The sequence below is a fragment of the Aythya marila genome (genome assembly GCF_965140915.1).
Source record: "Aythya marila genome assembly, chromosome: 25".
In the NCBI taxonomy this organism is placed as follows: Eukaryota; Metazoa; Chordata; class Aves; order Anseriformes; family Anatidae; genus Aythya; species Aythya marila.
Window position 1 is genome coordinate 470,280 of NC_139066.1, and position 27,665 is coordinate 497,944.

Genomic DNA, 27,665 nt, shown 5'->3' on the forward strand with positions numbered 1-27,665 from the left:
AGCAAAGCTTCAGAAATCACGTTGCTTGTATGGCTTCAGAAATCAAATTGCTTTTATGGCATCCTGCAATTTTCTGCATGGCTGACTGCCACCATCTCTGTATCCTGCACCAGAGAGGCCAGTGTCCCATGGCCCCCTCTGACATCCCCACCTGCTTTGCAAACACTGATGGTTTTTGTCCATTTTATTGTCTCCATATTAAGCTCCAGGCATTGTTCCCTGCTTGTTTAGCTTATACCTCATGACATCGTGGCAGGAATTGAGAGCCTGAGTTCTCCTGAGCTGAGGTCCCTATGTTGCCCTTCATATTTTCCTTTCTTTACTGTTTACCTTTCTTTACTTAAAGAGTGGTTTTCATAAAAAAAAATAAAAAAAAATGTGGAGAAGCAAACATCATTTGAGCAAGGTCTACGTTAATGTCCTGTGTTAATGTAAATTGCATGCTTGATTTCTAAGCATAGGTCAGTTTGGCTGCTTAATTGAGATGGATTTGAAGCAGATGTGCATCATGTCCCTGAGGTATGGATTTGCCCACAGTGGTTCTGCACCCCTGCTGCTTTTGATGGTGTAGAAACTTAGGGGGAAAAAAAGTTTGCATTTGCTTCTTGAGCTTTTATTTCTCCATGGCTTCTAGCAAAACCTGATACGTTTCTGCTGTTTTGATTTTTTTTTCTCTTTCCCATAGATGCTTGCCTTAATACACGTATCTCCTTGGGAGACTTAGACTTAAGGAGAGAAATCCATGCTTCACCTTCCTGGTTTAATTGCAATCGCAACCCTTTGTCCCAATGTGTGACAGAAGGGAAAGGTTGTAGGGAGTTTTTCTATTCTGCTGGTTTTCCAGTTCAGGTTTGCTTGTGTGGGGTCGGCTGGTTGCCTCTGCAATTTGTAATTTGGTTCTGCGCCAGCTCTGTTATTACGTTAACAACAATAAGCTTTCAAGCTGTCAGCCCCTGCTTTGGTGATAATAAAATATGCTGCAAATAAGGCAGCCTTGCAGAGCAGCCACGCAGTCCAGGAGCAAAGGGAAGTAACCTGATGCAATGACTAACTAAAGTAATAAGGTGTGGAGGGAATAATGACCCAAGTTATCACATTGCTTTGCAGAAGCTTTTAGCATTTCAGACAGCTGCGGTTGCTCTAACCTAAAGCTGCTTTGCTTTTAATTGACTAATAATTACTAATCCCTGAAGATGGCTGTGGGTAGGTACATGGAACATTTCCTCACTGGTTGAGTAGTCAGGGGAGATCCCCTCTTGGTTTCATCTCTGATAATCCCTCTTTCCTGATTTGCGTTGGGTTCATGGTGCTGTTGAGCAAAACGCTTCTGTCCCTTGACACTGGTCCTTTCCCTCCTTGTTGTTCTTCCAGACCTCCTTGGTAAATGGTTCCTGTAACTGCATGTTGTGCTTGAGATGTGTGTCTGCCTTTGCTGCATACAGGGCAGCTTGTCTCCTCACAGCACCTCTCTAGTGGAGGAGCTAAGCCCTTCTGGGAAGGAGCAGGACACGCTGACCAAGACCCACTGAGTCGCTAAGCTCCAGGAAGACTAAGGGGAGCGAGGAGCACGTCTTGCCCCGAGATGCTCAGCTGTTTGTTATTGCACAAAGCGTCGCGCAGCACATACCATGTTTGATACATCCCTTCTTGTTGAAACCTTAAAGGCTGGGAAGCGAGGATTAGCCATGATGGAAGACACTGCTGTGGTCATGCCTGAGGCTGCAGGTTGTGATCATTTTGCTTTGTGAAACTATGGCTCCAAACCCAGCCTTGGACCACGGTGCTGGAGCAGTGGCACAAGGGGACTATCCCTGCCCCAGGAGGTTGCAGCTGGCTCTCATGGGAGCATCAGGCCCACAGCAGTGTCATTTCAAGCCTTTATTTCTTGCTGCTGCAGATGTAAGCATGGAGAAAGGAATTACCCTCAGTAGGGGTGAAGGCAGAAGTAGGACAAGTGACCATGGGGAGAATATCACACAACTGTCTTCCAGGGTGAGCTGCCTTTTGGTTTTCTGACAGCCAAAGCTAAGACAGTAAAGAGAGCAGGACCGCCTCCATGCAGTGAAACCCTCCCTCCCCTCCTCTCCCTATCCTCCCACGTTACTTGACTTTTCCTCCACTACCTCCCTTCCCTCTTTCTATATGGACAGGGACAGGTCAGCTGTGAAAGCTGCTGTGACCAGGCCAGCTCAGGCTGCATTAGTTCAGATGACGATGATCTGCAAAGCTGACTCAATAGCTGACTTGGTTGGGAACAAACATCTGTAAAAGTCCTCGACAGAATGCGTGCAGCTTTCCAGGATCCAGCAATGCTTTTAAAAAGCCACCAGGGAGACATCAAAGTGCAGAAAGCTTCCGGCGGTGCTCAGCCTTGTTTTCTGTGTTTCTGATTTTGCTGCGGCAAGACCATGGCCGAGGGACTGCTTGGTGCAGCTATAGGGCAGCAAATCTGGGGGGAAAAAACATAGGAAAACCGCCCAGATTCAAACTGCATCGCCCTGATGAAGCTGTCACATTCCTCAGTGTTGTTCTGCTGCTTCCTAGCTCTTCTGGTACAACTCTGATGGGATGTAGGGAGGCTCTGCAGTTAGTTGCAAATAGATGGAGCTACAGCAATGAGTGGTTCTGGATACAAAACCAAAATGTCATTTGTGGCTTCACCGGTTCCAGTGAGAAATGCCGCATCCTCCCTCTGCCAAGCACCCAAAAGAGGGTCTGTGTAGCTTTAGCCACTTTAGCAATGCTTGTCATTTCTCCCATTTTTCCTGGTCTTTTGGGACAGACCGCATGCCCCCAAAGGCTTGCTGGGATTTACTTCACCAATGGTGCAATATGTATAAAAGGTTTGATCTTGAAGTTGCTGAAGTTTCCCATTGCTTACCCAGAGATAATTCTCCAACGATGTAGCTTTGTTAATCTGTCTGGCATGTGGGTTGCATGGTAGCTCTTTCCTTCCAAGTGAAACATCCTTTGGAGCCCTTGTTTCAGCCTGTTTCTGCTGCAAAAAGCATTTCTGATGTGACCAAACATTGCTCCCTGCTTTACATCATTCAGCAGGAAATACCTTGCTGCAACATCTCTGCAGGCCCTGTGCTGACCCACAGCAGCGTTTCCTGTGCAGCATCTGAAAAGGCAGCTCCTTGCAGTCCTCACCCCCTTCCTGCTCCTGAGCACTGCCTCCTTCCCTGGCCACTCGCAGGATGCTGCTACTGCTTTTGTTGGCTCTCAGGTTTCCTCTGCAGGCATCAAGCAGCTCAATCTCCTATCCCCTTTTTAGGCAGGTTTGTTGTAAAACTACCTTGAAAGTCCACCAAAGCTAGTGAAATAGCCTTTCTTATTGATGCCACTAAGGAAATAGACCTGTGTGCATTTATGGGCTGGACGTGCAGGATATCGTTGGGAGTATAAAACGCTTCTAATAAATTCCTCGAAATGGAGAGAATGAAAATCTTTATTCCGTGATTGCTAAAGATCCAAGCCTTTCTGTAGTTAGTGTCAAATTAATTACAAAATAAAGCCTTTACATTTCTGAACAGTTGGATTTTACATTTTTAGAGTTGAATTTTGTTCCTGATTACTGTAGGCTTACTCTTGTGAAGCGAAACATAAAATAAGACCAGGGGAAAGTTGGTAAGGGAGTCATGATATCTGTAATTTCAGGCATTGACTGTTCTGCACGTTCAAAGGGTTGTTCCTTTTTTTTATTTTTTTTTTCTCCATAGTAGGTATTTTCTCCTTGTGAGACTTTTCTCTCATGCTTTAGTAGGGTAGGAGCCAGTGCATGTTGCTTGCATAAAGATTAAAATAAAAGGCAAAGAGAGTGTGTATGTGTAGACAGTATTTCATGGAGTTGCCTTTGGAAGCCTTTGTTCTGGGCTTTTGGGGTCATTTATGTTTGGATCAGAGGATGCTCCAGTCACTGGCGGTGGCGGCTGCCCTCCTTCAGAACCCCTTTGGTTGCTGCACTGGGGACTGATGCTGCAGTAAATCAGAGCGAGGCCAAAGCAGTGCTGTTGGTGGGCACCCCAGGGAGTGCTTGAAAATAAAAATACCAATGTTTTGGGTGCAGGTGCTCAAAATTGTGCATTATTGCAATCTGCTGCCTCTGTAGCAGCAGTCCTTGGGCTTTACACCTGGGCGGTAGCTTCTCTCCAACTAGTACCTGCCCCATGCGTGGCACTGCATCACTTGATGAAATTAATGACTGGTGAATTTAGCACAAATAAAAAGCCATACTTTCATACAATCTGTAGTCAGCCACTAAAATTCACTGCCATAGCAGGTTGACTGTGTGTTTTTAAAGGATCTGGATTAATTTTACGGTCAGCAGTGGGTGCAGTTCTGTGAGGCACTGCCGTTTGCACAAGATGAGACTGGGTGCGAGGAGATGCTGCTCCTGCCCAGTGCAGGCTTGCCCAGGGGGAGTAATTCTGTATATCACAGAATCACACAGAATCACAGAATTGTCTAGGTTGAGAGAGACCTCAAGATCATTGAGTCCAACCTCTGACTAACAAGTCCTTCACTAAACCATATCGCTAAGTTCAACATCTAAACGTCTTTTAAAGACCTCCAGGGATGGTGACTCCACCACTTCCCTGGGCAGCCTGTTCCAATGCCTAACAACCCTCTCAGTAAAGAAATTCTTCCTAATATCCAACCTAAAACACCCCTGGCGCAACTTTAGCCTGTTCCCCAAGGTTATTACAAACTCAAAGGGACTAAAAGCATTGAAACGAGCCACGCTGGCTTTGTTGTTACTTGCGCTCAGCTCCAGTTTCCAGGACTCCAGCTCAAAGATGCTCCAGAGCCCGAGAGGCAGTGACAGCAAGCGTCTGTCTGCCTGTGCTCTTCCCCGCACGAGTGCGGGCTGTCTCCCATCCAGGCAGTCAGCTCTGTGTCTGAAATGCCCCAGGGAGCTGGCAGTGCATAACTGGAAAGGGTGTTTTAATAAATAAATAACTAAAAGCCCATCTTTTAAATGTAAAGGTCATCTCATCCATCATCTTGGAAATAATTGAAAAAGAGCCAGAAGCAAAGACATGAGGACAAAAATATATACAGCCTGGTGCAAATATCTGTCTGTTTGACCCCATGTAGGGCTGGTGATGCCCAGGGAGGTGAGAGCCCAGCCCAACCTGGCTCCTCCCATCCAAGGAGAGCTGTTGGGAGCCAGCATGTTTTGTCTTGCATTTCTCACTCCTTTTGTAGCCATTACCAAGAGACAAGTAGCTACTTCCAACTTCCCTGGCTGCCAGGATGCAAAGGCTGGGTGCCCCGAGGAAGGGAAAAGGCTGCCCAGTGCAGAAGCAGCATCAAATCAGCAAGCTGTAATTAAAAAGTCCAGCACACTGAATTGAGGGGAGTTTTTGTGCGTGATAACCAGTGCAGGCTCCTTAGGGCAGACAAAGTATATGTGTATTTTGGTGCTGCTGCTCACATCTCTGAGGCAGGGAAACTGTTTGCCATAAAGAGCTTTGAGTCCCCCTTGAGTGTCAAATTTGCTGTAAAAACATAAAGAAGTAGGTGCTGGGCACCTAAGCCTTTTGGTAGCAAGTGACCATAAATAGACTTTTCTGAGGGCTCTGCTGTAAATATCTGTGTTATGTTTAAGGACAGATGCAGAGTGAGCTCCTGTCTTCTTTGTGTCCTGTTCCACATCACATTCACTGTAATGGAGCCATCTCCCTGTCTCTCTCTTTTTGTTGCGTTTCATGAATTTATGAAGCAAAATGTCCCAGGGCTTGGGGAGACCTTCGGGCAGTGCTGCTGCAGGCAGGATGGTGACCATTGATATATTTAAACCAAAAATTCATGTTTATCAGCATCTCTCAGAAAGGTTTTGAGTGGAATAAAGAGTTAAAAGGAGAAAAATTTTGCCTTTCAACTAATTGGGGTCAGGCTGACTTTCACCCATCACCAGCAATGAAGCAGGATAGCCCTGGAGGGGAGGGGTGCAGGTTTGATTTCACACGGTTTGATGCACTTTGTTGTTTGATTTTTCTTTTTCTTTTTCTTTTTCTTTTTCTTTTTCTTTTTCTTTTTCTTTTTCTTTTTCTTTTTCTTTTTCTTTTTCTTTTTCTTTTTCTTTTTCTTTTTCTTTTTCTTTTTCCTTTGCATTTATTTGCATTTTGCACTTACGTTTTCTTTTTGCCACTGTTCCCTTCAATGGCATTGCTTTTCCTTCAACACACTGTAAGAGCTGGGGTTTTGCTGTGTGCACTATCCTGGAGCTTCGATCGAGTCATTTGGATATGATTACTAGCAGTCGTGTGGCCCCGCTGTGTTTCTGAAAGGGCAATGTGCTGCTTGGTGCTGTGGCTGTACAAATAATAAATAGCAGCTATAAAACCTCTTGCTGAATTAGCTATTTCAGCAGTAATTTAAATTAAAAAGCTAAATGAGGTTAATCCTTGAGCCAAAGGAAGCTCACAGAGTGTCTGTGCTGGCTTGCCTTGTGTGGCTGCAGCTGCTTGCCTTGTGCTAGTAAGTAGTCCAAACAGCCCAAATCTAATTCAATCCACCATAAAAAGTCATTGGGAATGATGTATATTAACCCAACGGGAGTCAAGGGCAGTTGCTGAGAGCCTCATCATTGCCCGACTGCTGTCATGGTCTCAGATCTTGCTGTGACCAGCCTCTGGTGGAAACACAGAGGGACCACAATGCTCGGGTGCAGCCCACACTGGGCTGCGATATCAGATCCCCTGTTCTCCAGCATGGTTCTGCTCTCAAAAGTGACTAAAAATACCAGCATCTTGTGCCTGCTTTAATGCCACTCAGTGATTTTGAGATTTAATCCATTCCCTTTACAAGCATGATATTTTTTTCCCCCTGCCTGTCTGTACCAGTTTACCCTGGAATCACAGAGTTAAGTTTGTTGTGTCCTCAGCAATGAAAGTAACCCCAAAATTCAGCCACATCCCAGGCTGTGCTTGCTCTGCCAAACTTACAGAAGTTCAGAGCAGAAACATTTGACTTCCTATGGACAGCAAGTTGGGACTATGGTTACAAATTCTCTTTTTGTAATAAAATTCACTCTGAATTTTGGGCATGACATTTTGTATACCTTTCTGTAAGCAAGTGGCCATGCAGTGCTGTGCCTCTCTGCATTGACCCATGTGGTTTAGACATATGGATCCATCCCTAGATCTGTCTTTACCAATATACATATCTCCCTTCCTGCTATGTTCTTGCCTTTCCCTACTGATTGCATGGGGCTTGGTAGTAGAGTTTTACTCCAGGTTTTACTATAGGGACCTAAAGCTAGGTGGGATAAAATCCACTTTAGCTATTATTTTCATATTTTCCCTGCCATGAGGGGATCATTTGTTTTGCAGCTGTCACCAGGAACGATTTAGCACCAGGTGGGAAAAGACATGGCAGGGTTCTGGAGAGCTTCAAGGGGCCTTCGCATTTTGGCATGCAGCAGGGAGCAGAGAGGCGAAGCATGATGGGATCGCCATGCTCCATCCCAGGAGCCAGCACATGGAGGTGGCTCTGGAACACTGCATGCTCCATGAGTGCAGTAGCCAAAGCTTGGAGAGAATCACACCCTATGAGGTAGCAGTTGCATTGGTTGTATGTTGAAAGCTATAGCATTTCACCTAATTGCAAGCCTGATCCAACTCAGCAAAACTCCCACTGTCTGCCTTCAGAGCAGGATGATATGAACATGACTATGAAAGCTGTGCTCCTCATGTTACCATAATTTCTGAGCACCTCACAGGCAGGAAGGAATGCAGGTGTCCTCACATGCTCCTGTGGAACAAGACACTGCCAATAGCCCTATTTTATCTGTCTACATACTGCATTTTCCATGGGAGGTGAGACGTGAGGACCGCCTGTCTGGCTCACCATCTTGCAGGTGGCATATGCATGAATGATGGGGAATGGCTTTGCATGCACAAATGATGGGGAATGACTTGGCATGTATGCATGATGGGGAGTTGCTCTTGCTTTGCTTTCCATGCATGAGCAATGGGGAGTTCTTTGCATGCACGAGTGATGTGGAGTTGTTTTGCTTTATATGCACGAGTGGTGGGGAATGGCTTTGCTTGCTGTGATTTTCTGCACTGGACAACACTGGGGCATTGCCAGGAGGTCTACGTGCAGCCGGTGGGTGCAATAACACACCATGTATGCGGTTACTCTGAAGTTTGCTCTTCCAAATAACGTAGCCATCACAAGAGAGCCAAAAAGAGCACTTGTGCTAACTTTTGAGCATCTCTAACTAAAGTACTTGGAATTGCATTACGGAAACATCTTTCCTCGATTGACTGTGGAGGAAACTTGACAGCCTAAATGGTGCTGCACTGAATTATGGCTTGATTATATGCCAGCGAGAACCTGCAGTGCAAAGCCCTCAGTGCACGTGCATCAAGAGACACAGGTCATAAAACCAACACCCGACCATGTGGCCGTGGCCATTCACACCGGCCGTGGTGGCCAGGCTGGTCCTTAACGCCACCCCACACTCTTGGTGGGTTCGGGCTTTGCTTTTTCTCATGCCCCAGATATTTCACTTCAGACAGAAGCTATAAACACTCAGGGCTGGAAGTGGTAAAAGTCTCCTGGGGTTTTAGGATTCACTGAGTACAGAGAAATGCTGTTTTCTGTTCAACATTTAGTTCTCATCTCCTCTGAGTAATGATGAAGGAGCAGTTGCTGTTTTTTCTTAGGAAAAGGCATGAGATGAAGTTGTTCTGCTGGGAGTATTTGGAACTTTGTGTTCTTCTCATGAGGCTGACGTGTCCCTTCGCGCGGGCTCTGCAGGAAGGCTGGGCCTTCATACAGGGAATGGCCTGAAAAGTGCCAGACATGAGGCTGGAGTGAGGGTGAGGAGCAGATGTTCCCAGTGCTGGCTAGGGGGAACTATCATGTGGCTTCTCAGTGTCTCAGAAGGGTTGCAGAGGGGCTGAAGGCCACTGGTAGGGAGTCTGAAGCCTATCTCACTATGTATGGGTGACCATGATGGACAAGCCTATGAGCAATTCCCTATCTCTGCTTTGGCTTTGGGGTGCTGATTGCTGGTTTTAAGGTGCTTGGAGGTCTGGAGATGGGTCATCAGCATTTTGAGACCTCATTTAGGTACATAACCTCCTTTCTTATCTGCAGGGTTTTGGGGTAGATGCTGACATCTCAAGTCCAAATGTTTTGTCTACTCCCTTTGCTAAAGCTCCACACTGCTCACATATGTATCTTGATGTGGATGGGTGCTGAGGGGATCCATGGGCACCCGTTATGTGCTCTCAAGGTATTTTTGGCAGGACCAAGGAGCAACGTTGCCATTGGTGATGTGGTACACTTCAGTCCCAAAGCTGCAGCTACTTCTGAGTCGTGCTGCCACTCAGTAAGGAGTTCAACAAGGGTAATGAAGAACAGTTCATTAAATGAATCAGTGGGGAGAGGTTAGGAAGACAGATTGTAATTATTATCCAAATGAATCCTGGCCTTCACAACATAAGCTGGCACCTGTTAAAAGACTCCAGGGCTCCCACCACTGGGATGTGTGGAGCTCCTGGTAGAGGGACAGACAACGGACCGCCAAGCTGAGCCATAATGGTCACGAAGGAGGACTGAGCACACTGAGTCACCCGCTTTGCTTCTCTTTCCATGCCATCTGCTGCTTCCTGAGGGCATCGTCCAGATTTTTCAGCTTCTCTGACCTCATTCAACCCGAGTCTGGCAATATCGCATCCCCAGCCTGACATGTCTCAGACTGCTGACCTCTTTTTACCCACATACACATGTTCCTACATGCCGAGTGGCCTTACAGTTGTGCTGGGGCATTGATTTTCATAAGATGTGAAAGCTTTTGTAAAATAAATAAATAAATAAATAGTAGAAATAAAACATTAATGTGGTCTTTTAAAGAGAGCTGAATCACAGAATCACAGAATTGAAGGGGTTGGAAGGGACCTCGAAAGATCATCGGGTCCAATCCCCCTGCCAAAGCAGGTTCCTTAGAGTAGGCTGCCCAGGTAAGCGTCCAGACAGACCTTAAATATCTCCAGAGAAGGAGACTCCACAACCTCCCTGGGTAGCCTGTTTCAGTGCTCTGTCACCCTCACTGTGAAGAAGTTCTTTCACATGTTGCATGTCACATGTTTCGCTGAAGACCAAGGGAGTGTTGGTGTTATGGTGTGCAGCAGGTTCTTGGAGGACCAGTGGATGCTTTTCTGCAGACCAAGACTTGAGATACCGAGTTTACGATTGATTCACAGGTTAATTGGTATTCCTGTGGGACATGAACCTTTGTGAGAGCAGGCAGATGTTGTCCCTGCTACTAACGAATTATGGTCAGGTGGGACACCACTGCTGTTGTGCATCGGTTTGTCATGGGTGGAAGTAATTAGGGCCTGATGGGGATCAGAGAGAGGGGAGCAGTTCCCTCAGTTTATGGCTCAGCATAATTCTCAAATATTTGGAGCTTCACCATTATAGTTTATTCATTTGATGCCAGAATCCTAGTGCTATATTTCTTTTTAAATATCCACTCAACTAGTGCTAAATTGCAATGATCGCTGTGGAGGTGATTTATGCCAGCTGTAAGGACCCTCCATAAGTACTCACCATTCAAACAAATGCTTGCACCAATATGCCATTACAGGGAGTGGCTGATTGCACAAATATGAAGGAAAGGGCAATATCTCATGGTAATATCTCCCTTAAATGTGCCAGCCTGTCGCGCTTCTGTGTTTGTGCTGCTAGAGTTTAACTGCACATGAAAGGTAGAATGCAAGGGTATGAGCCATCATCTACTGGGCAACATTTAATGCCATCCTATAAAATAAACAAATTAAAAACCAAACCAGTGGCAAAAACTGGTTTTGAAGGCAGAGGTCAATGTATAAGGTGTGTTATACATTATATAGCAGCTTGTCAGCAATGGCAGACTTACAGTTGGGATGCTGCCTCCTAGTTTGTAAAAAATAAAATAAAATAAATAAAAAAATAAAATAAAATAAAATAAAATAAAATAAAATAAAATAAAATAAAATAAAATAAAATAAAATAAAATAAAATAAAATAAATAATGCTAGCACAAGACCATCTTGGCCTCAGGCAGTATCTAGGACTTCAATAACTTCTTATTTAAAAACAGCAGACTTGTATAACAGAGGAGCTGGCATCCTGCTGCTCCCATGCAGTTGTACAGGAACAGCACCCAGAGGCGTGTGGGCAGACATCGAACCGATTTCAGCAAAACATCTCCTTGTCTTGCCTTGCAGAGGTGCTTGACAGCCCCACTGGTATGTCTGAGTTTTGGAGGCCAAAAGGAAAACCCTGTCTTTGTAAACACATCTCTGACAACTTCTATGGCTCTGCTTTCCAGAGCTCCATCTCCATCACTTTTCTCCATTGTGAGATTAAACCTGACACCACAAAGGATGGGTGATATTTTCCTTGTCTGATATACTTCTGTGCCAGGTTTCTGATAACACAAAACAAGCACAGATTTAAACACAAATCCACGGCTGCTCTTTGAAGGGGAGAAGATGCCCAAACATTTCATCTATATGTGTTTTCCCTACTGGTTTACATTAACATTTGAAAGAGCTGCACCAAGAGGTTGACCAAGCAAATTGCCTTTTGAATACATGGGCCTGTGGGTTTTTCATATTCCCTTGGTGGTTTTGTCAGTCTGAGCTATATCGTCCTCCCCAGCAAAGAGGATGCCCCTAAGGCTGGTGAGGCTCTTGTGTTCCCCGCCCTACTCTGCAGGGCTTTGAGACCTAGCTTGAGATGTTGCTGTAAAACCCGATTTTACAGCACAATGCGCTGGGGGGCTGAGATGCTGTTAGCTTGTGTCCTCAGTGCTGTGTCCAGCTCTGGAGACAGTGCTTTTTGCTTCTGTGGTTTGAGGTGCCCCAAGGCACCTCCCTGAAGATGCCGCTAGGGTAGTGGGAATGTGGAGGAGCTCAAGGTGCCCAAAAGCATATCCATGCCAGCATTTGAGATCAGGAGGCTTGGGTGGGAATGTTATTGCCATCCCCACCATTCTGGGATGGACTCTGCCCTTTTGGCCAGGTAGACATAGTGCTATGTTTCTTCCGCTCCTCAGTACTGGGATTCCCTCTTTGAATCGCCATCCCTGGAGAGATTCAAAAACCACCTGGATGTGGCTGTGAGCAATCTGCTATAGGTGACCCTGCTTGAGCAGGAGTGTTGGACAAGTGACTTCCAGAGTTCCTTTCAAATGTTCCGTTTCACCTGCCTGCTTCACATCTGTCTATCAAGTTTGGTTATGTTTTATTGGAAACCTTCCAAGAGAAATTTAGTGCAATTTTAAGGACCTGATCTAATTTTTTATTTTTTTTCCTAGCAAAAATCTTGTCTCTCCCTGGGATAGGGATTTGATTCCTTCGGTCCATCTGCACTTAGGTTTGGAAGGAAGGTGAAGTCTTTTCTGACCACTAGGTGTGAGTTACCTCCATACCAAGCTGTCACTGCTGTCTAGTTCTCCTTTGGAAAGAGATCCCCTTGGGATTTGATGCTTCAGGAATCTGTTTATTGTAGGCATGCATTGCAATTTGCTCTTCGCAGCCGTCATTTTGTTTTAAATAATGTACTGCTACCTCCTGCCAGAGTGTGAACAAACGAACCATTATGATACACTTGCAGAGAGCGAACTGAACTGTGCTGTTCCTCACACCTCAAGTGAAATAACGTCATGACTCGGTGCCACTGTTGCCTCAGTGAAGGCCACAGGAGAGCGGCGCTGTGTGCAGGTGTCAAAAGCTCAGAAATAAGGTCTTCTTTCCTCCTGATAAGGATCTTTTCCCATCATCTCTTGTAGGTTCCTGCCCAAACCCATCTCCATGCTCCTCAGCACCATGTTCCTGTTCTCCTGGGCCTGTCTTGCTCAGGAAAGTCCCCTTGTTTTTCTCTCCATTCTGTTGTCCATGATGCTGTTGGGCATGATGTGATAAGATGCATCTCTGAATCTTTGTGTCCCACAATTGCAGAGAAAAAGGTTGTGAAGGAAGCTAATTTACCCTCTTTTGAATGGTTAGTACCTTAATCTAACAAATAATGTCTTACCTTCTCAGCGAGCTCTAGCCTGCATCTTTGTCTGGATTTAGAAAAGCAATTTACAGACTTCAAATTGCTTGCTTTTACCATCATTTTGCTCCATATTGAAAGGATAATTTATAAGCAGATACGCTTGTCCTGTGTATGCTGGTTGTAAACTGTGACATACCTTTTTCTCTATTACTCCAGTCAGGCTTGCTTGTGTTTTGAATATCAGTCCTTGTTGGCCTATTTGTTTGACATGCAGCAGGAGATCTATCTGTTCCTCTGAGCTCTTGAAGTTATTGTCTTCTTCTTTGTACATGGAGTGTGTATGGGATACCCATGCTCAGCTTTTTAATTCCCCAGGATACACACTTTATTCCTTTGTATGTCAGCACAAAGAAGGGATCGTTGTGTCACTCAAATACTGTTTCACACGTTTTGACCATGTTTATTTACCTTTGCACTTAAATGGGTGCAGAGGAACTGTCAAAAACAGACAGAGACTCATCAAAGGAAAAAAATGATATTTTTTTAGACAATTCTCAAGGCACATGTCTGTATTTTTTTTCTGGCTTGTGCTGGGTCTCTTTTCCATTTTGAGTTAAAACATTAATAACAACATGAAGCGCTGTTTTCCCCTAAGACAAATGCACTGAGGTTAAATCATTCTTGTTTGGCTCATGTTTACTGTCTCGGGTGTACCACAACAGCTACTAACTGTGATGTTACCCTTTCCAAACATCTCTATCCTTTTATCTAGGTGATTCGATAATGGTCTGAATCCTTCCAAATCCGTGCCCTGTTATCAGGGAGCCAAAAAGATCCTGAAATCAAGAGAATCTACTGAAAAAGCTTTATCTTCCTAAGCAATCTTTTATAGCAAGGGTGAGAAGGTCAGGAACAGCACAGCCCTGTTGAATATGAAGTGAAATGAATGTGTATGGATTTTTGAACTTGGCAATGCTTTTTTTAAATGTTGATATAAATAGACTTTTATAGTTGCTTAGGGAGAGGTGGAAAGTCTTGTGGTTGAGGCTCTCAAGAGAGGTATGGGTGGCGGAAAGAGCTCACATGGGGCTTGAGGCAGAAGGCAGCCAGCAGTGGGGTATGGACACCACATGAGATATGTACCACAGAGGAAAAATAAACCCGCTGAAGCTCTATTTAATGCCTGCTACTCTCCACAGTTCCCCCCCAAGCAGTGCTGCTGACCCATGCTCCATGCAGCATCGTGGGAGAGCAGGGTGGGTGGAGTGTGCTTCCTGGGACACAAAGAGGTTTGCATGAGGTTTGCATGCGGGGGTGAAGCTCCTGGTGTGGGCGTGTCCTGCTGTGTGCAGTGGTGTTGGCTGCTGCAGCTGTATTTTGGGTGCAGGAGTTAGCAAGAGGTGCTCCTACATAGGCAGGGCAGGGTATCCTGGTGCAGTGCTGCAGTGTTGCTTTCTTTCCTTTTTCTTCTTCCTGTCCCATCTTCTGGTCTTTGCTTGTTTCCTTGGTTGATAGATGAATTTATGGCTCCTTTGTGCCTGGGCTTTTTGCAGGGCCAAGTCTAGCAGAAGACTGCCTGAAGGCATCCCCTGGTTGCTGTTTCAGCACCAGCATTGCCATACGTGCTGTAGGGCTGCCTTTCCCCTAGGTTCCCTGAGAACCTTATCCTGCAGGGAAAGGCTCTTATTCCTCAACCTCAGTTTATTCTTTCATTTTCACTTCTCAGTGCTTTTCAGGCCTGGTAGTGCTCTCCCTGTGAGAGCTACTGTTTGCGAGTGGTGGGAGCAGCATGCAGCCAGCTCACATCCTCACTGGAGGCATCTGCGTGGGATTTAGTCAGATCAGGAGTGAGCTTTGGGAGCAAATCTCCCAACCATTTCCACTTACTGTGATTTGCTTTGCATTGAGTAGCCATCTTGGGCTCAACTCCCTATGGAGGAAACTTAGTGGGAAGATGTGGCACCTGTGGACATGGGACCAAGCTCAAGTTGGTCCAAAGGAGTGAAAAGCCCTGAAACAAATCTTAGCATCATGTAGGACAGCGGGTCCTCCTCCCTGGCTGTTTTGCTCTATACATCCTTCCTGGTCCTTGCTGTTTACTGATGTGTCCCTTGTTGGTCTCCTCTGAAGCACCACTTCTTTGCTTAGCTGCTAAGCCTGGTGGTGACCCCAAAGTTTTCATGCTGTAGGTACTTCAGCAAAGATACCCAATTCCTTGTTAGGACTGTTCTCTGTATCATAGTCATGACTCTGGTGCACTATTTGGTTGTACAAAACCACAGGTACTGCAGAGCTGAAAGGGCAGATATGCGTCAGGAGCCTTTGTGAGGATTGGTGCTTAATGACAGCCCTAATAAGCAGCAGAAAATGACCGGACTTCCTTGGAAACATTTCCTTGTAGTCCTGGGAGTGATGTCAATGCTGGATTTAAGCTGTGTCTCAGGTTGTCCCGGGGACTCGCTGTTACCTTTGATGGTTGCTTCCTGAAGGTGGAGGGGATGGGAAAAGCCCCTTCCTTTTCAGCTCAGTTTGATTTATTTTTCTGTGGCGGGGCTTGCAGAAGTGCAGCCAAAGTGAGTCGTGGACCCCTGTCGCTTTTTGTTGGATGAAAATGCCCTAAATGGAAGTTTTATACTTAGAATTTTACAGCTGCAAAGGGCAATATAAAAAGCCCTATAAAATTGCCTGGATTTATTTGGCTAAAGGCTGCTCTGGGTGCATCAGAATCTAAATCCTTATTCAGCATTTACAGTGCGCTTTGCTTTATATATAAGTTTGCTTGTTTTCCCATGATTTTCACTAATGTAGGTTTTCTTCTTCCTGTATTTTAAACTATCCTAATTAGAAATTTGTGACTTCTGTCTTCACAGCCTATCTGGGAAAACCCATCTACAGGCACTGGCTACTAACACAGGTTTACTATTGTTCAGATTATGTTTCCAGCTTGAATGGTTTAATAGGTCAGTCAAGTATTAAAAAGAGATTTTCACTCTGGTAAAATCTTTTTAAAAGGGCATGTTTTTTCCCGCAAGCGCTTTGTATTCTCTGTGTCCCTTTTGCTCCAATTGGAGTTTTTTAACTTGAGTATGATTTCATGCTCCACCATAGCCTCATTTTCTTTTCACCTGCTTCCCTGATGCTGCGCTTTATAAGGCATATGTCAATATTTGATAGGAATAAATTGATGATGACTCCAGCTTCTGTGTAGCTTTATGAATCATCCTGGGGTCGTGTGATCTCAGCAAATGCATTAGCAACTGATGATTTCTGCCGAGGCAGATGGGACTACTGCCAGTGTGCCGCTTGCTCTTGTGCTCCCTTTAGTCTGAGTATTCATTAGCGACGTTTGCCGGTTGCTTACTGATTGCCAAGACAGACTTTCCAAGACTGCGAGGGGCGACTCGAAGGTGCCTCGTGGTCCCTGTCTCAGGCCAGTGCTGAGAGCTGTGATGTGCGGTGGGGGGGAATTGCTGAATGTTGCTGAACCCAAGCATGGGGCCAGCTGAATCCCCATCAAGGGATTGCCTGGGGAGTGGTGGAGTGAAGATAAACAGGATATTGCATTTTTCTGGTGTCTGGAGATTGCAGGAATCATTCCCATTTTCCCCTGGGTACCAAGCAGTGGGCATGACCTGTGCCTACGGGGTTTGATATTTGGTGCAAGTGAGATGACTCCATAGCAAGTGTCTACCCAGACAGTCCTGCAAGCTCCTACCTCTCCCGATCCACTCATCTCACAGAGCTTCTGTGCTGCTTGTCTCTAACTTGCCAGGGGTCAGCAGGGACATCAGCACAGGGACTGCTGGATCTTCTTGGAGTCAGGGTGGGCTTCGGAGACAGCCCATGCATCCCCTGGGGACTGGGGAGAAAGGTTCTACCCCTGCAGTGATGAGCATACAGTCGGGGTGGGTGGAGCACAAAATGGGGGAATTGTGCTGTATTTTAGTACAAGCTCAAATACATCCTGTGCCTGTGTTTCTTGGAGAGGGAACATGATGAGGATTGGGCAACCAGATGAAGTCATGTGTTCACTGCTCTAAAGCGTCTTTTTCTTTTCTCCATCCTTTATTTTCTGTAAAGAGGACACAATATGCTACATTATTAAACTGGGGTAGATTTATCAGAAGATATTTCCCTTTGAGCCACAGCACATGGATGTTCCTCATTGTCCTGCCCACCTTTGGATGGAAAGAGGCATTTATTATATGGGTCTTTGTCTTTTTTCCTCCTTACAGGTGTTTACAAAATACGGGAAATGCTACATGTTTAACTCAGGAGAAGAAGGACGGCCTCTTCTTACCACGGTCAAGGGTGGGACAGGCAATGGACTGGAAATCATGCTAGACATACAGCAGGATGAATATTTGCCAATATGGGGAGAAACAGGTATGAGTTTCTTTTTCTGCAAATACAAATGTATTTTTTTTTTTTTTTTTTTTTTGTGGGGAAAGATTTTCCCACCCCAGCCTTCACAGTCAGTGTCTAAACCAAATAACTCTTCAAAGGAAGAGGCCACCAGGCTGTACAGAACTGAGTTGCTTTTCTTCTCAATGTCTGTGTCTGGTGGTAGGGACCAGCATTTCCATAGCTCAGGTCATAAGCATTGAACTTGGGTGTCTTGGCACCAAAGAGGGGTCTTGTCTTTTGGGAAGCCCCATCACCTGTCCTGGGGCAGGTTAAGTTGCTTATGGCTGATGAGAGGCGTAGTGTCTGCTTCAGATACTCCAGTACATTCCTCTTCCCCAGAAAGGCGTTTTGGAAGGCCACATTCAAGGTCGACCTCTAGGTTTTGTGTTTTTCTCCTTGAAATTTAGGGAAGGTCATTGCCCTAATTTCTGTCTGCCTGGGTTGCAGCTGTGTGGGTGGACCAGGGGGCTGTGCTCACTGACAGGTCTCCTGTGAGCCCCTTCAAGCACCTTTTAATCTTCTGTTAAGTAGCAAAGAGGAGAGTTGGCTGCATTCATTCAAAACTTAAAATGTATTTGTGTGGTGTTTAATTCTTAGGATTTAAACAGATTCCCACAGTCCTATCAATCACTTACAACTGCACAGCTTCATATAACAAGAGCTTTGCCTTCCGCTTTGTAGCTCATACTCAAAGTCAGCCTGATCTGGCTTGGGTGAGAGGGTGGAGATAGTGATTTGAGATAATAATTTCTGACTTGTTGCATGTGTTTGAAGTCTTGTCCTCTTAAAGGTAAAATGGGTTCACAGCTATAGTGAGAAGATGAAGTACATCTTCCACCTCCGATGTTTTATCGCCTACAGACTGCCTTGGGCAGCCCTTGGGGAGAGGAGACAACCACATCAATGGCTTCCGGATCTAACAGGCTCAGACAACCACACCATGAGCCTTATTGAGTTTAGGATCCCTCTGAAGTTCCCATGGTGACACAGACCTTGTGTTACCCCATCCTCACTTTAGGGTCGTTTTTCGTAGCTGCATTTTGGACTTCTCAGGAGGAGCCCATGCAGAAACGCGCTACTTTTAGAGCTGTGCTTTTCTATCACTGCAGTGCTGGGAAAGGTGGATTAGTCGCAGCTGGGTAAACCAGACTCTCATTATAAAAAAGAAAGATAAGAGTATGTGGAAAAATAAACTGGGAGGATGAGAGAGGAGGGAGTGTCTTGCTCTTCCCACCTGGCAGGGAAGCCAGGCAGCATTGCCTATGGTGGTGGGGAGGAGGTTTCCAGCCTGGTACCTCCACATCCATGAGCATATCCATTATACAGAGGCTAGGTGGGACAGCAGCTTCTGATTGCTCTTTTCAGGCAAATTTCATGCAGAGGTGCTTGAAACATGGCTGTGGTTGCAGACTTGAAACCTGAAGGGGAAAAAAAACACCTCACAATTACATATATATATATATATATATATATATATATTTTTTTTCCCCCAAAAAAAAATCTTGTAGACTTTATGGTTTCTTGAGTACATACTTGAATTTTGATCACGTGCTGGCCAGAGCGTGTGAAAATCAATATACCCTATTGATTTTCAAGACACCCCTGATGATGTCCTTCACCTTCATGACCTCACCGCTGCTGATTTCACATGTATTTAACTTAAAGTTGTACTCATTTGAAGACCAGAAGCATGCAGAAGATTGTCATGTCCTTGAAACTGGGCTGATGTTACAAGCTCTGGATTGAGCTAGGTTATCTATTAAGGTCAATACTTGACCATGAAGTGCAATAGGATTCAAGTCAAAACAATATGAATAGGGCTCTCAATTTAGTTAAGTGGTGTAGGTGAAGCTCCTGGACTTGTTGTGAGCAGATTTGGCTGTGTTTTTACAGGTCCAGGTAGAACTGATACTTGTCATTGAAGCTCATAAAACATTAATCTTTGCCTTCCAACAAGAGACTTTCTCATCCTCCACATTCATACAGCATCTTGTACAAGCTGTCTTCAGCCTTTGTTGGGCTCTCTGGACACTACCAGAATAAAAATATTAACTATAGTGGTTAATAGTTACTGTTCCCATGGAAACTCTTAACTCAGCTCTTAGCAGGTAAGTGAAGGAGTTGATGATTTCCAAATATTTGCATAATAATGTAAATGTATTTGGAATTAAATCTCCTCAGCTGCCACCACTGGGACTGTACAAACTTGGCTCTCCAGTGAAAAGCTTTGTCTAGAACACAGCACGTAGTGGGGAGTGTCAGCTTGTGCTATGGAGAGGTATGGGGTCAGACGCAGGGGGAGACCTGCGTGTTGCAGTGCCAAGGCTGTGGGTAGGCATGGCGATATCACCAGGATGGAAGGAGTTGAGTATCTTCTTCCCAGTGAGTTAATATCTCCATTATAACCTAAACTGTCTGCACAGTCCTTATGTTTAGCTCTTCAGATATTTCTACAGACTGGTTTTGTTGCTGTCTCCCCTGTAGCTATCCCGTGCCCAGCAGGTGCTCTTTAGTTTCCTCTTTGACAGTGAGGTTGAGTTACTCAACCTTTTATCTCCAGATTGCAACTTTTGTAGCATCCATCAAATAGGGCTGCTGAGACTATTTCCTCCCCCAGCTGGCCATACCACTTTGATCTGAGTTTTCCCTGAGTCATCAGCACCTGCAGCCCAGCGAGCTGCTCCAAGTCCCGTTTATGGCATTGGCTCTTCATGAAGGGCTTCAGGGATGTGGAAGGTTGGCCAGTTTCTGTCACCTCAGGGAGACCTTCACGTGGAAAAAAATGTGTTTCCCTGACCCGTCGTGGTGGCCTTGACTTGTGCATCCCCTGAGGGTCTGCCCCATAGAAAACAGCCACACTCGAAGGGCTCTCCAGGCCCCGGTTCACTGCCTCTCCATCCAAACCATGGCCAGGGCACCCCGCAGGACCTTTCCTCTACACCTTGGGTTCCTCTTAACCTCATTGTCACAGAGCAGTAGTGGTTCTTTTGGGTGCTGGGCTGATTTTTCTTAATGCAAAGTTCAATCAGTGGTGTCTGGATTTGGTCCCATAGCCGCTTCGCTTTTTGGTCTGGGTGTGGAGATACCGTAAAAAAGCCTTCTTCATCACAACCCCTTAGGAAAATAGCCCATGTGTGGACTCAAAAATCCTCATTTTGCTTCTGGCTGCATGCCTCAGGATCTCTGCTTTCTTCTTTAGACTGTTCTTTGCAATTCAAATAAGAAACTAAGACAGAAAATATTGGTTCATAGCTTGGGATAGGGCTGCTCCAGGAGCTACTGCCACCATGTCACATTGGCATATGCTTTGTAATCCAAAAAGTGATTTAATTGTTACCAACTTGGCAAACAAAATGAAGTGTATTATCATTCTAAAAAGACCTTTACTGAGTATCCATTAATATCTTGGGAAGCTGAAATAACTTGTCTAACAAGTTGCTCTTATTAGAAAAATACACCTTTTGCTTGACTGTGTGCATTTGCAAGCCCATTATTTGAACATGTTAGATTTATGTGCAGTCTAATTTTGGAATAGCGAGTGCACACAGACTGCTTCAGTCTTGATTTTCCAGAGCAAAGAAAGGGTATTTTGACTGTCTGGATGTCATGGCATCAAGCAGCATTGCCATCTTTGGGTGTGCAAAAATATTGTGTCATAAATGTCAAAATCATGAGGTACATGGAAAAAAAAAAAAGAAGATAAAAAGAGCTAGAAATCATTGTCTTCTGAATTTTGCACTTCTAGGAATTATATTTTCTAGCATTTTACTGTAATTGTGAAGTTACTAGAAAGGAAAAGAGTGGGAAAATAATTTGTGGCTGAAGTCTTCACATCACTTGTGTGTTTTGCAGAAAACCTTAAGTATTCCAGGTATCATGCTATCCCATGGGAATTATGATGCAAACAAGAAAAACCCTGCATGAATGTAAAATATAAGATGGAAAAAAGTATATCAGAGAAAACTCTTTCCAGTAACTGATGGGGATACAGCAAGCCACAGGCTCTGGGTGGTGTAGGTGGAAGTTGCAGCCAGTCATTCATATGGCACCAAGTCTCCCAAATACCGTGGCTGCACATTTTGATCCTGCTGGAGTAGGTGCCAGGGACTGGTGAGGATGCAGAAGGTGTTTGTTTTATTGTGCTTTGTAGGGAAAGTGGCAGAAATGCAATCAAACACAGTAAAAGAAATTCTAATTTATAACAGTGACTATTTGATTGGAAAGGGAATTCACTTGTGGTTAATCTTTCTGCAGTGGCCCAAGGTATTATATATTGACCTAATATAGCAGTACAGTAAATTGGAAATCACTCAGGCTACAGGGCTGTAAATAAGAAATGCAATCAAAGAGTTCTGCATTTGTGTTTCAGGAATTGTCGGATAACGATGAACATTTCATACTTATTAATCAAGTAACATGCTGAATAAAAAAAAAAAAAAAAAAAAAAAGGATGAGAAATGCAGTATAAAATGGCACTAAAAAGAAGCATGAAATCTATAAAGCTTGAGGCTTCAATCCACTTAGGAAATGATCATGTAGTGTTATAGGCTGCTGTTATTTAACTCAGAAAAACACAGGCTACAAGCAAGACTTTTCATCTAGGTCATGCAGAGGAAAAATCTCGAGCCTGTTTCCCTGCACATCTGGCAGTGTTGCAATGCATTTTTTGCTTCCCAATGGGGTCTTGTAACGTTGTTATGGCCCAGTGGATGCCTGGCTTCTAACCCCTGACACTAAATGATGGATGGAGGCTCGGGTACCAGCCTGCGCCATGCCCGAGGCATCGGATGCTCGCCCTCTGTGCTGGGGGGAGCTGCACGTCTGCAACATTCATCCAAATTACCCAGAGGTGCAGGTAGTTTCAGTGGCATCAAATTTCCATGCCACTGCTTTCTTCCTCATTAAAGCCACCTTAATTCAGCAGATCTCTCTCCTCTCCCAAATTGAATTTCAATAAATTGAATTAGCATGGCTTTCATTTTGAATCGGGGTCTTCACACAAGCCCTAATGCTTCAGAAGGTAGCTCAGACACATTTTCTGCCACTGGTTGTTCTGGGAAGAGCTCTTTTGGTCCTCATGGAGTCGCTAGAGGGGGGTAAATACAGTGGTGGAGCCATCCCACCTTCCTCCGGCTGCATCTCCCTGGGGATCGGCTCAGGGTGGGATGTATGCAGAGCAGATGTGCTCTGGGACATTGTGCCAACACGAGCACAAGCCTTGCTTCCCCACTCCATGTGCAGCTCACGTTTTAGATAAGGTGTCTCTCTGGTGGATTTTTTTCTGTTGTAGAATAGGTTAGCAAGGATGTGTTGGGGGATCTGCTGCCTGCTCTGGGTTTTGAGGTCTGTAGTGGGATGGGTGCCTCCCAGGCAGCATCTCCAGTGGTTTGGGTTGCTCTGGGCATCTGTCAAAGGGATGTGCATCACAAATCATCCGCATTCACTCCTTGCAAGCAGCACCATGGCGATGCTTTTGGCTCAAGCTGGGGCTGTTCTCCTCCTTGCTCACAAAAGCCCAGATCCCTTCTGGATCCTCCTGCTGCAGAGAGGACTTGGAACGGGTGAGGGAAGCCCCAGGTGGCTGGAGGCCACTGCTGCCAACCCCGAAAATTCATTTTGCAAAGTTTACTGAGTCTGGCGCAATTGGAGAGCGTTTCCATGGTTTCTTTGATTTCCCTGCCCTCTAGATTTCGTGCCAGGCACAACAAATTTAAGTAGCAGCTCCGTGCTGCAGAGAGGGGCCTTGTGGAACCTTGTTTCTGCTGCACTGCAAAGTTTTTTACAGCAGGGAGGGAAAGTTGACAATGCACCTCAGGGGTCGGATGTCTCTCCCCTTTCCCCAAAGCCTCCTAACCCCCAGCACCTTGGTCTCCTGCTGTGCAACCTCTGTGCATGGCACATTAATAAGCCTGAGCCCTGCAGCACTGGATTTGCCAGCTGTGGAGAGGCACAAAGCAGTCTCTGTAATTTACTTGTGTATATTAATATGATTAGTGGCGGTTCATCATAAATTCAGGCCTCCTTGCTTAGCCAGCATCTGAAGTCAAGCATGAGGCAGCTGCAGGAGGAGGCAGCCCGTCCTCCACTGGTCACAATTGCAGACCGCGGGGCTATGTTGGATTTACACCATGGGGAATCGTCTGCAGGCTTTGAGCCACCAGCTCTCACCGTGAGGCTTGGGGAGAAGGAAAAAGACAAGGGTTTGTGCGTCAGCTTCATTCACAGCTTGTGTAGTTTGAAGTGGAGTAATTATTACCCATAAAGAGCTGATCTGTACATGCAAAATAGGTAGAAAATGACCTGGAAATGGAAGAAGTGATGGGTAGCAGCAGGCTTGCACCATGGGAGGAAGGTGTGCTACGGCACTGGATCGGTAATGCATGGGCAGCCATTAGGCTGTACTGGGATATTGAGCAGGCACATGCATGCAAAATCCCAAGCACATTTTCAAATGGGAATACACTTGCTAAAGGTCTGTGGCTAGTGCTGACAGCAGGATTTCTCAGAGCTTTTGCCCTTTCCTTTTCATTACAGGGCTACTGCCAGCAGTTGCCTCCTGCACGCAGCCGTGGCTGCCTTAGGCAGCTTTTTTGCAGGTGAACATTTGCTTTGTAAGGGTAGGTTCTCAATAGAATTTGATTATCAATTAGAGAAAAAAAAAAGGGAGGGGGGAGCAGAAAAAAAGAAAAGGAAGGGGAAAAAAAAAGGGAAAAGAAAAGGAAGGAAGACAAGGTGTGTACAGGAGTAACTTGCATTCCTTCAGCTCTTTTCATCCCAGGGCAATTTCTCTATCTGCTTAACAAACTGTGTGTGTGTGCGCCCATAACCGTTCTGCACAGGCAGACAAAATGCCGCTCCCTCTGGAAGGAGGAAAGACCAAAAAGACATTTAAAATTCACAATACAAGGCAGCATGCTGCCTTGCTCTCAGCTGGGCACAGGGCTGCAAAGCTACCTCTCCTAACCCAAAGTCTGAACCCATGGGGATTTTTTCATGGTGTGTTGTCCAGTGCAGCTGTGCCTGGCTCTGTCACACTGGTGTGTGCTCAGGGGGGGTTCCTCTGTGCCACCAAGAGCCTGGAGCAGCCCAGAAGTGCTCTCTGAGCTCACAGTGTTGCTCTGTCTTTCCTTCTGCGTACTGGCAAGGGGCAGCAGAGAGGGCTGTACGCTGAGCTTGCTGCCTGTTTGTTCCTGTGCTTTATGGCTAACATTGGATTGCAGCTTTTGCAAGAGCATAGAGCCCAAGAACGGCACAAAATCGAAATCCAAGTAAGTCAAGACAGCCATGAATGGACTCACATGCTGTAAACTAGATACCTGCCCATCACCAAGGGAGAAGCTTGTGTTCCTTATTAAACTGCAAGATTGACTGGTCCTAATAGGTGTGTTCAGAACCTGCACAGACATGTCTCAGTGCCAGAAGTACTTCAGATTACGACCTGCAGTGAAAGCCTGTAAAAGCAACAGAGAAGATTGAGCAAGGGCACTTCTCATAACAGTGCTAGGAGAGTAATTTGTTGTGTGACACCAAACCCATCCTTACAGAGTCAAATTGTCCTCGCTGCTTACGATCCTTTCTGCTAAATGAAGTAGAGCTTCCTGTGCACAAATCCCATCTTGCTAAACATAATCTATTAAATGCTACCATAAAGCTACTTCTGCTGACCTGCAGTTGGTACTGCAAAGGGAGGACGCTGCTTTATTTGAAGTGATGTGTATGATTTGGCATTGCCAGGCAGCAATATGTAGCCAAGGCAGTAGAAGAAGCCCCAGTGACACAGGGTTGATTCATCCTGCTGAAGTCTCAGATGTCCAAGGAGATAAACGGTACCTATAAAGTAGCAGTGGCCTTGAGTATAAATAACTCTGAGAGGGGTTTGGGCCAGAACTTGCTGCTTTTTTTGCAATAGGAAACGAGCTCAGATCCAATCTCTCATCAACTCATGAAGAGGCAGCTTGACCTTTAGGACGCAGGTTGGTGTCACCTAAAGGGAGGTGTAAAATGTTCTGTGCTTTGCTTGATCTTGGGAACTTTTCCTAATGAGAGCAAGAATTTGTTCAATTAGCTAGGTTTCCCATGGAGAAAAGGTCAGCATTATTTCCAGCTTTGCCAGCTCCTGACAACCAGAGCATCCACAAAATTAGGCTGCCACTAAAAATTAATTATGTTTGCCTGAGCACATTCATGAATAGTGCTGAAGCAGAGAGAGGCAGCTCAAAGGTTACTCAGGTTCTTACATCTGGACGGTGTCATTAAGGTTGTCATATAACCAATATGCTCCAGCTTGTGGTGAATTGCTCTTCGGGGCCTCTCGATGTTATCGTGGTGCTGGAGAGAGTGGTCACAGCTGTTGGAAAAGCTATTTTTCTCTTCTGCAGTGCAGCAGGTACTGCTATTTCCATGTGCCCAGCAGATTGTCTAGGGGCTGATGTACGCTCAGTTTGCCCCAAGGATTAATGTTGGCTGTCTAACATGCCTTGTGGGATGAGAGGCAACAATCTGGGGGAAGAGAGATTTCATCTTGGTATTAAAATCCAATGGTTGTTTGCTCTAATAATTGTAGGAAATGTTGATTGTTAGCCAGTCTTTAGGGTTTTGGAGCCAAAAACAATTCTTTGCAGCCATTACAATCTCAGCAGCTTTGGCTGCCAGTGAGCAAGCACGAGACTGAAATGTGTGGGCTGTTTGCAAAGGATTTCCTTACCGGGTACACAGACAAGTCTGTAGCATCCCCATACTTTGTCCATCTGTCCCCTTGGTCCCTGACGTGAGCTTGATGCTGAAGTCCTGGCTCATGGTCTCATCTAAGGAGTGAATTTTGACCCATCCCAGTGCAACAAGCAGTGTCCTCTAGGTCCAACCTGTGCTGACTTGGCAGTTAGGGTTACCCTGAGAGACCCAGACTTACAAAAATAAAATCACAGCGCAAGGCATAGTGCCTATCTGCTGCAGGTATTGCATACCTTCCTTTCCCAGCACCAAGACACCTGCATGGACACATATGTGCTTGGAAGTTGAGATGTGGCTGGGAAAGCTGCTGCTATTATTATGCTTCTGCTTAAAAAGAAAAGAGTTTATCCTCCATAGGGTTGGCATTAGCAAGCACAGTCAGATGTCCCCAGTCACATAATGTTATTGAACTGAAGATTGTAAATATGTATTAGTGACTTAGCGAAACCTTTAAGGGATTTAGACACTTAAAAAGCTTCTCCTAAATGGAAAAAAAAAATAAAAATAAAAAAATCAACCACCGAAAGTCTGGAAGTCTTCATTTAAGGCAAAACTAAAGGAACAAAAATTAGAAACTAACTTTGGAAGATCTGGTAAAGCAGAGATAAGACACCTAAAACTGACAGATCTGTGTTACAGAGCAATGCCATGCAGCATCACAATTAAGTATGCATTTCAGGCTGCAGCTTTCATTCGAGTCTTTCTGGCTGGCATGTGAAGTTAAGCGTCCTTAGCTGAGATGAGCACTCAAAATAGCGAGAATTCATTGGGGTAGAGGAGACAGAAGAGGCTGGGCATGTGTGATGTTGTGGCTATGGGATGGTGCCTGGGTGGCTCACACCAAGGCAGCAAGGTTCAGGGACTGCTGTCTGCAGGTTAAGCCTTTGCTGTCCCAGGAGCTGCAGAGGTACCTACAAACATCCATTTATTATTATTATTATTAGTTTTTCTGTGCAATGGCAGTGAGATATCAGTGATGCTGGTGAGGTTTGGGGACACTGTGGCATGCACCAGTTTTAGAGGAGGGTAATCATTACCATCCTCTCTGGTCTTGACCATTCAAGTCAAGACCATTCAACTCTGTTTCCCTCCTGGAAAATGAAGAGCTTAGCACATATTAATCCATCCCAGGGAGGTACCGGGAGATTTCGTAGCTATAAGGCTCTTTGAAGATAAAAGTCTCTTGCAAGTGCTAATTACATTTAATTTCAATAATCTCTTTGGTGCTGGGATCATCCTCTTGCTCTGACTTTGTCCAGCCTGAGCGACAGGGGCTCTGGTTGACATTGGAGACCTCAGGCACTTCCTAAGGCAAACTGTTGTAGTCCCCGTGTGCTGTAAATCTGTGCTGAGATGGTAGTGGGAGGGTTTTTCACCTCCTTTAGCTGCTCTAGAAGCATTTCACTTGCCCAGCAGGTTTTCCTGCCAGTTTTGGTGGCTGCTCCTTTCTTCATCTCCTCCTTTTGTCATCTGGCAGCATCACCAAGTTTTCACTGTCCTTTCAGTTACAGCTCTCT

The 27,665-nt window shown here is 45.3% G+C and overlaps 1 protein-coding gene across 5 annotated transcripts in view; it reads left to right on the forward strand.

Annotated features, from left to right (window-relative positions):
* The window catches only part of LOC309887216 (acid-sensing ion channel 2), a 106,527-nt gene that overhangs the window by 39,811 nt on the left and 39,051 nt on the right, over positions 1–27,665 (forward strand). For all 5 annotated transcript variants that reach the window (XR_014319033.1, XM_082778764.1, XM_082778761.1 and 2 more), the window contains one exon: positions 17,247–17,397. Coding sequence is in view for 4 of the 5 variants with exons in the window: in XM_082778764.1 (XP_082634890.1) it covers positions 17,247–17,397 (151 nt within the window). In the remaining variant the exon portion in view is untranslated. The remainder of the gene's footprint in view (positions 1–17,246; positions 17,398–27,665) is intronic.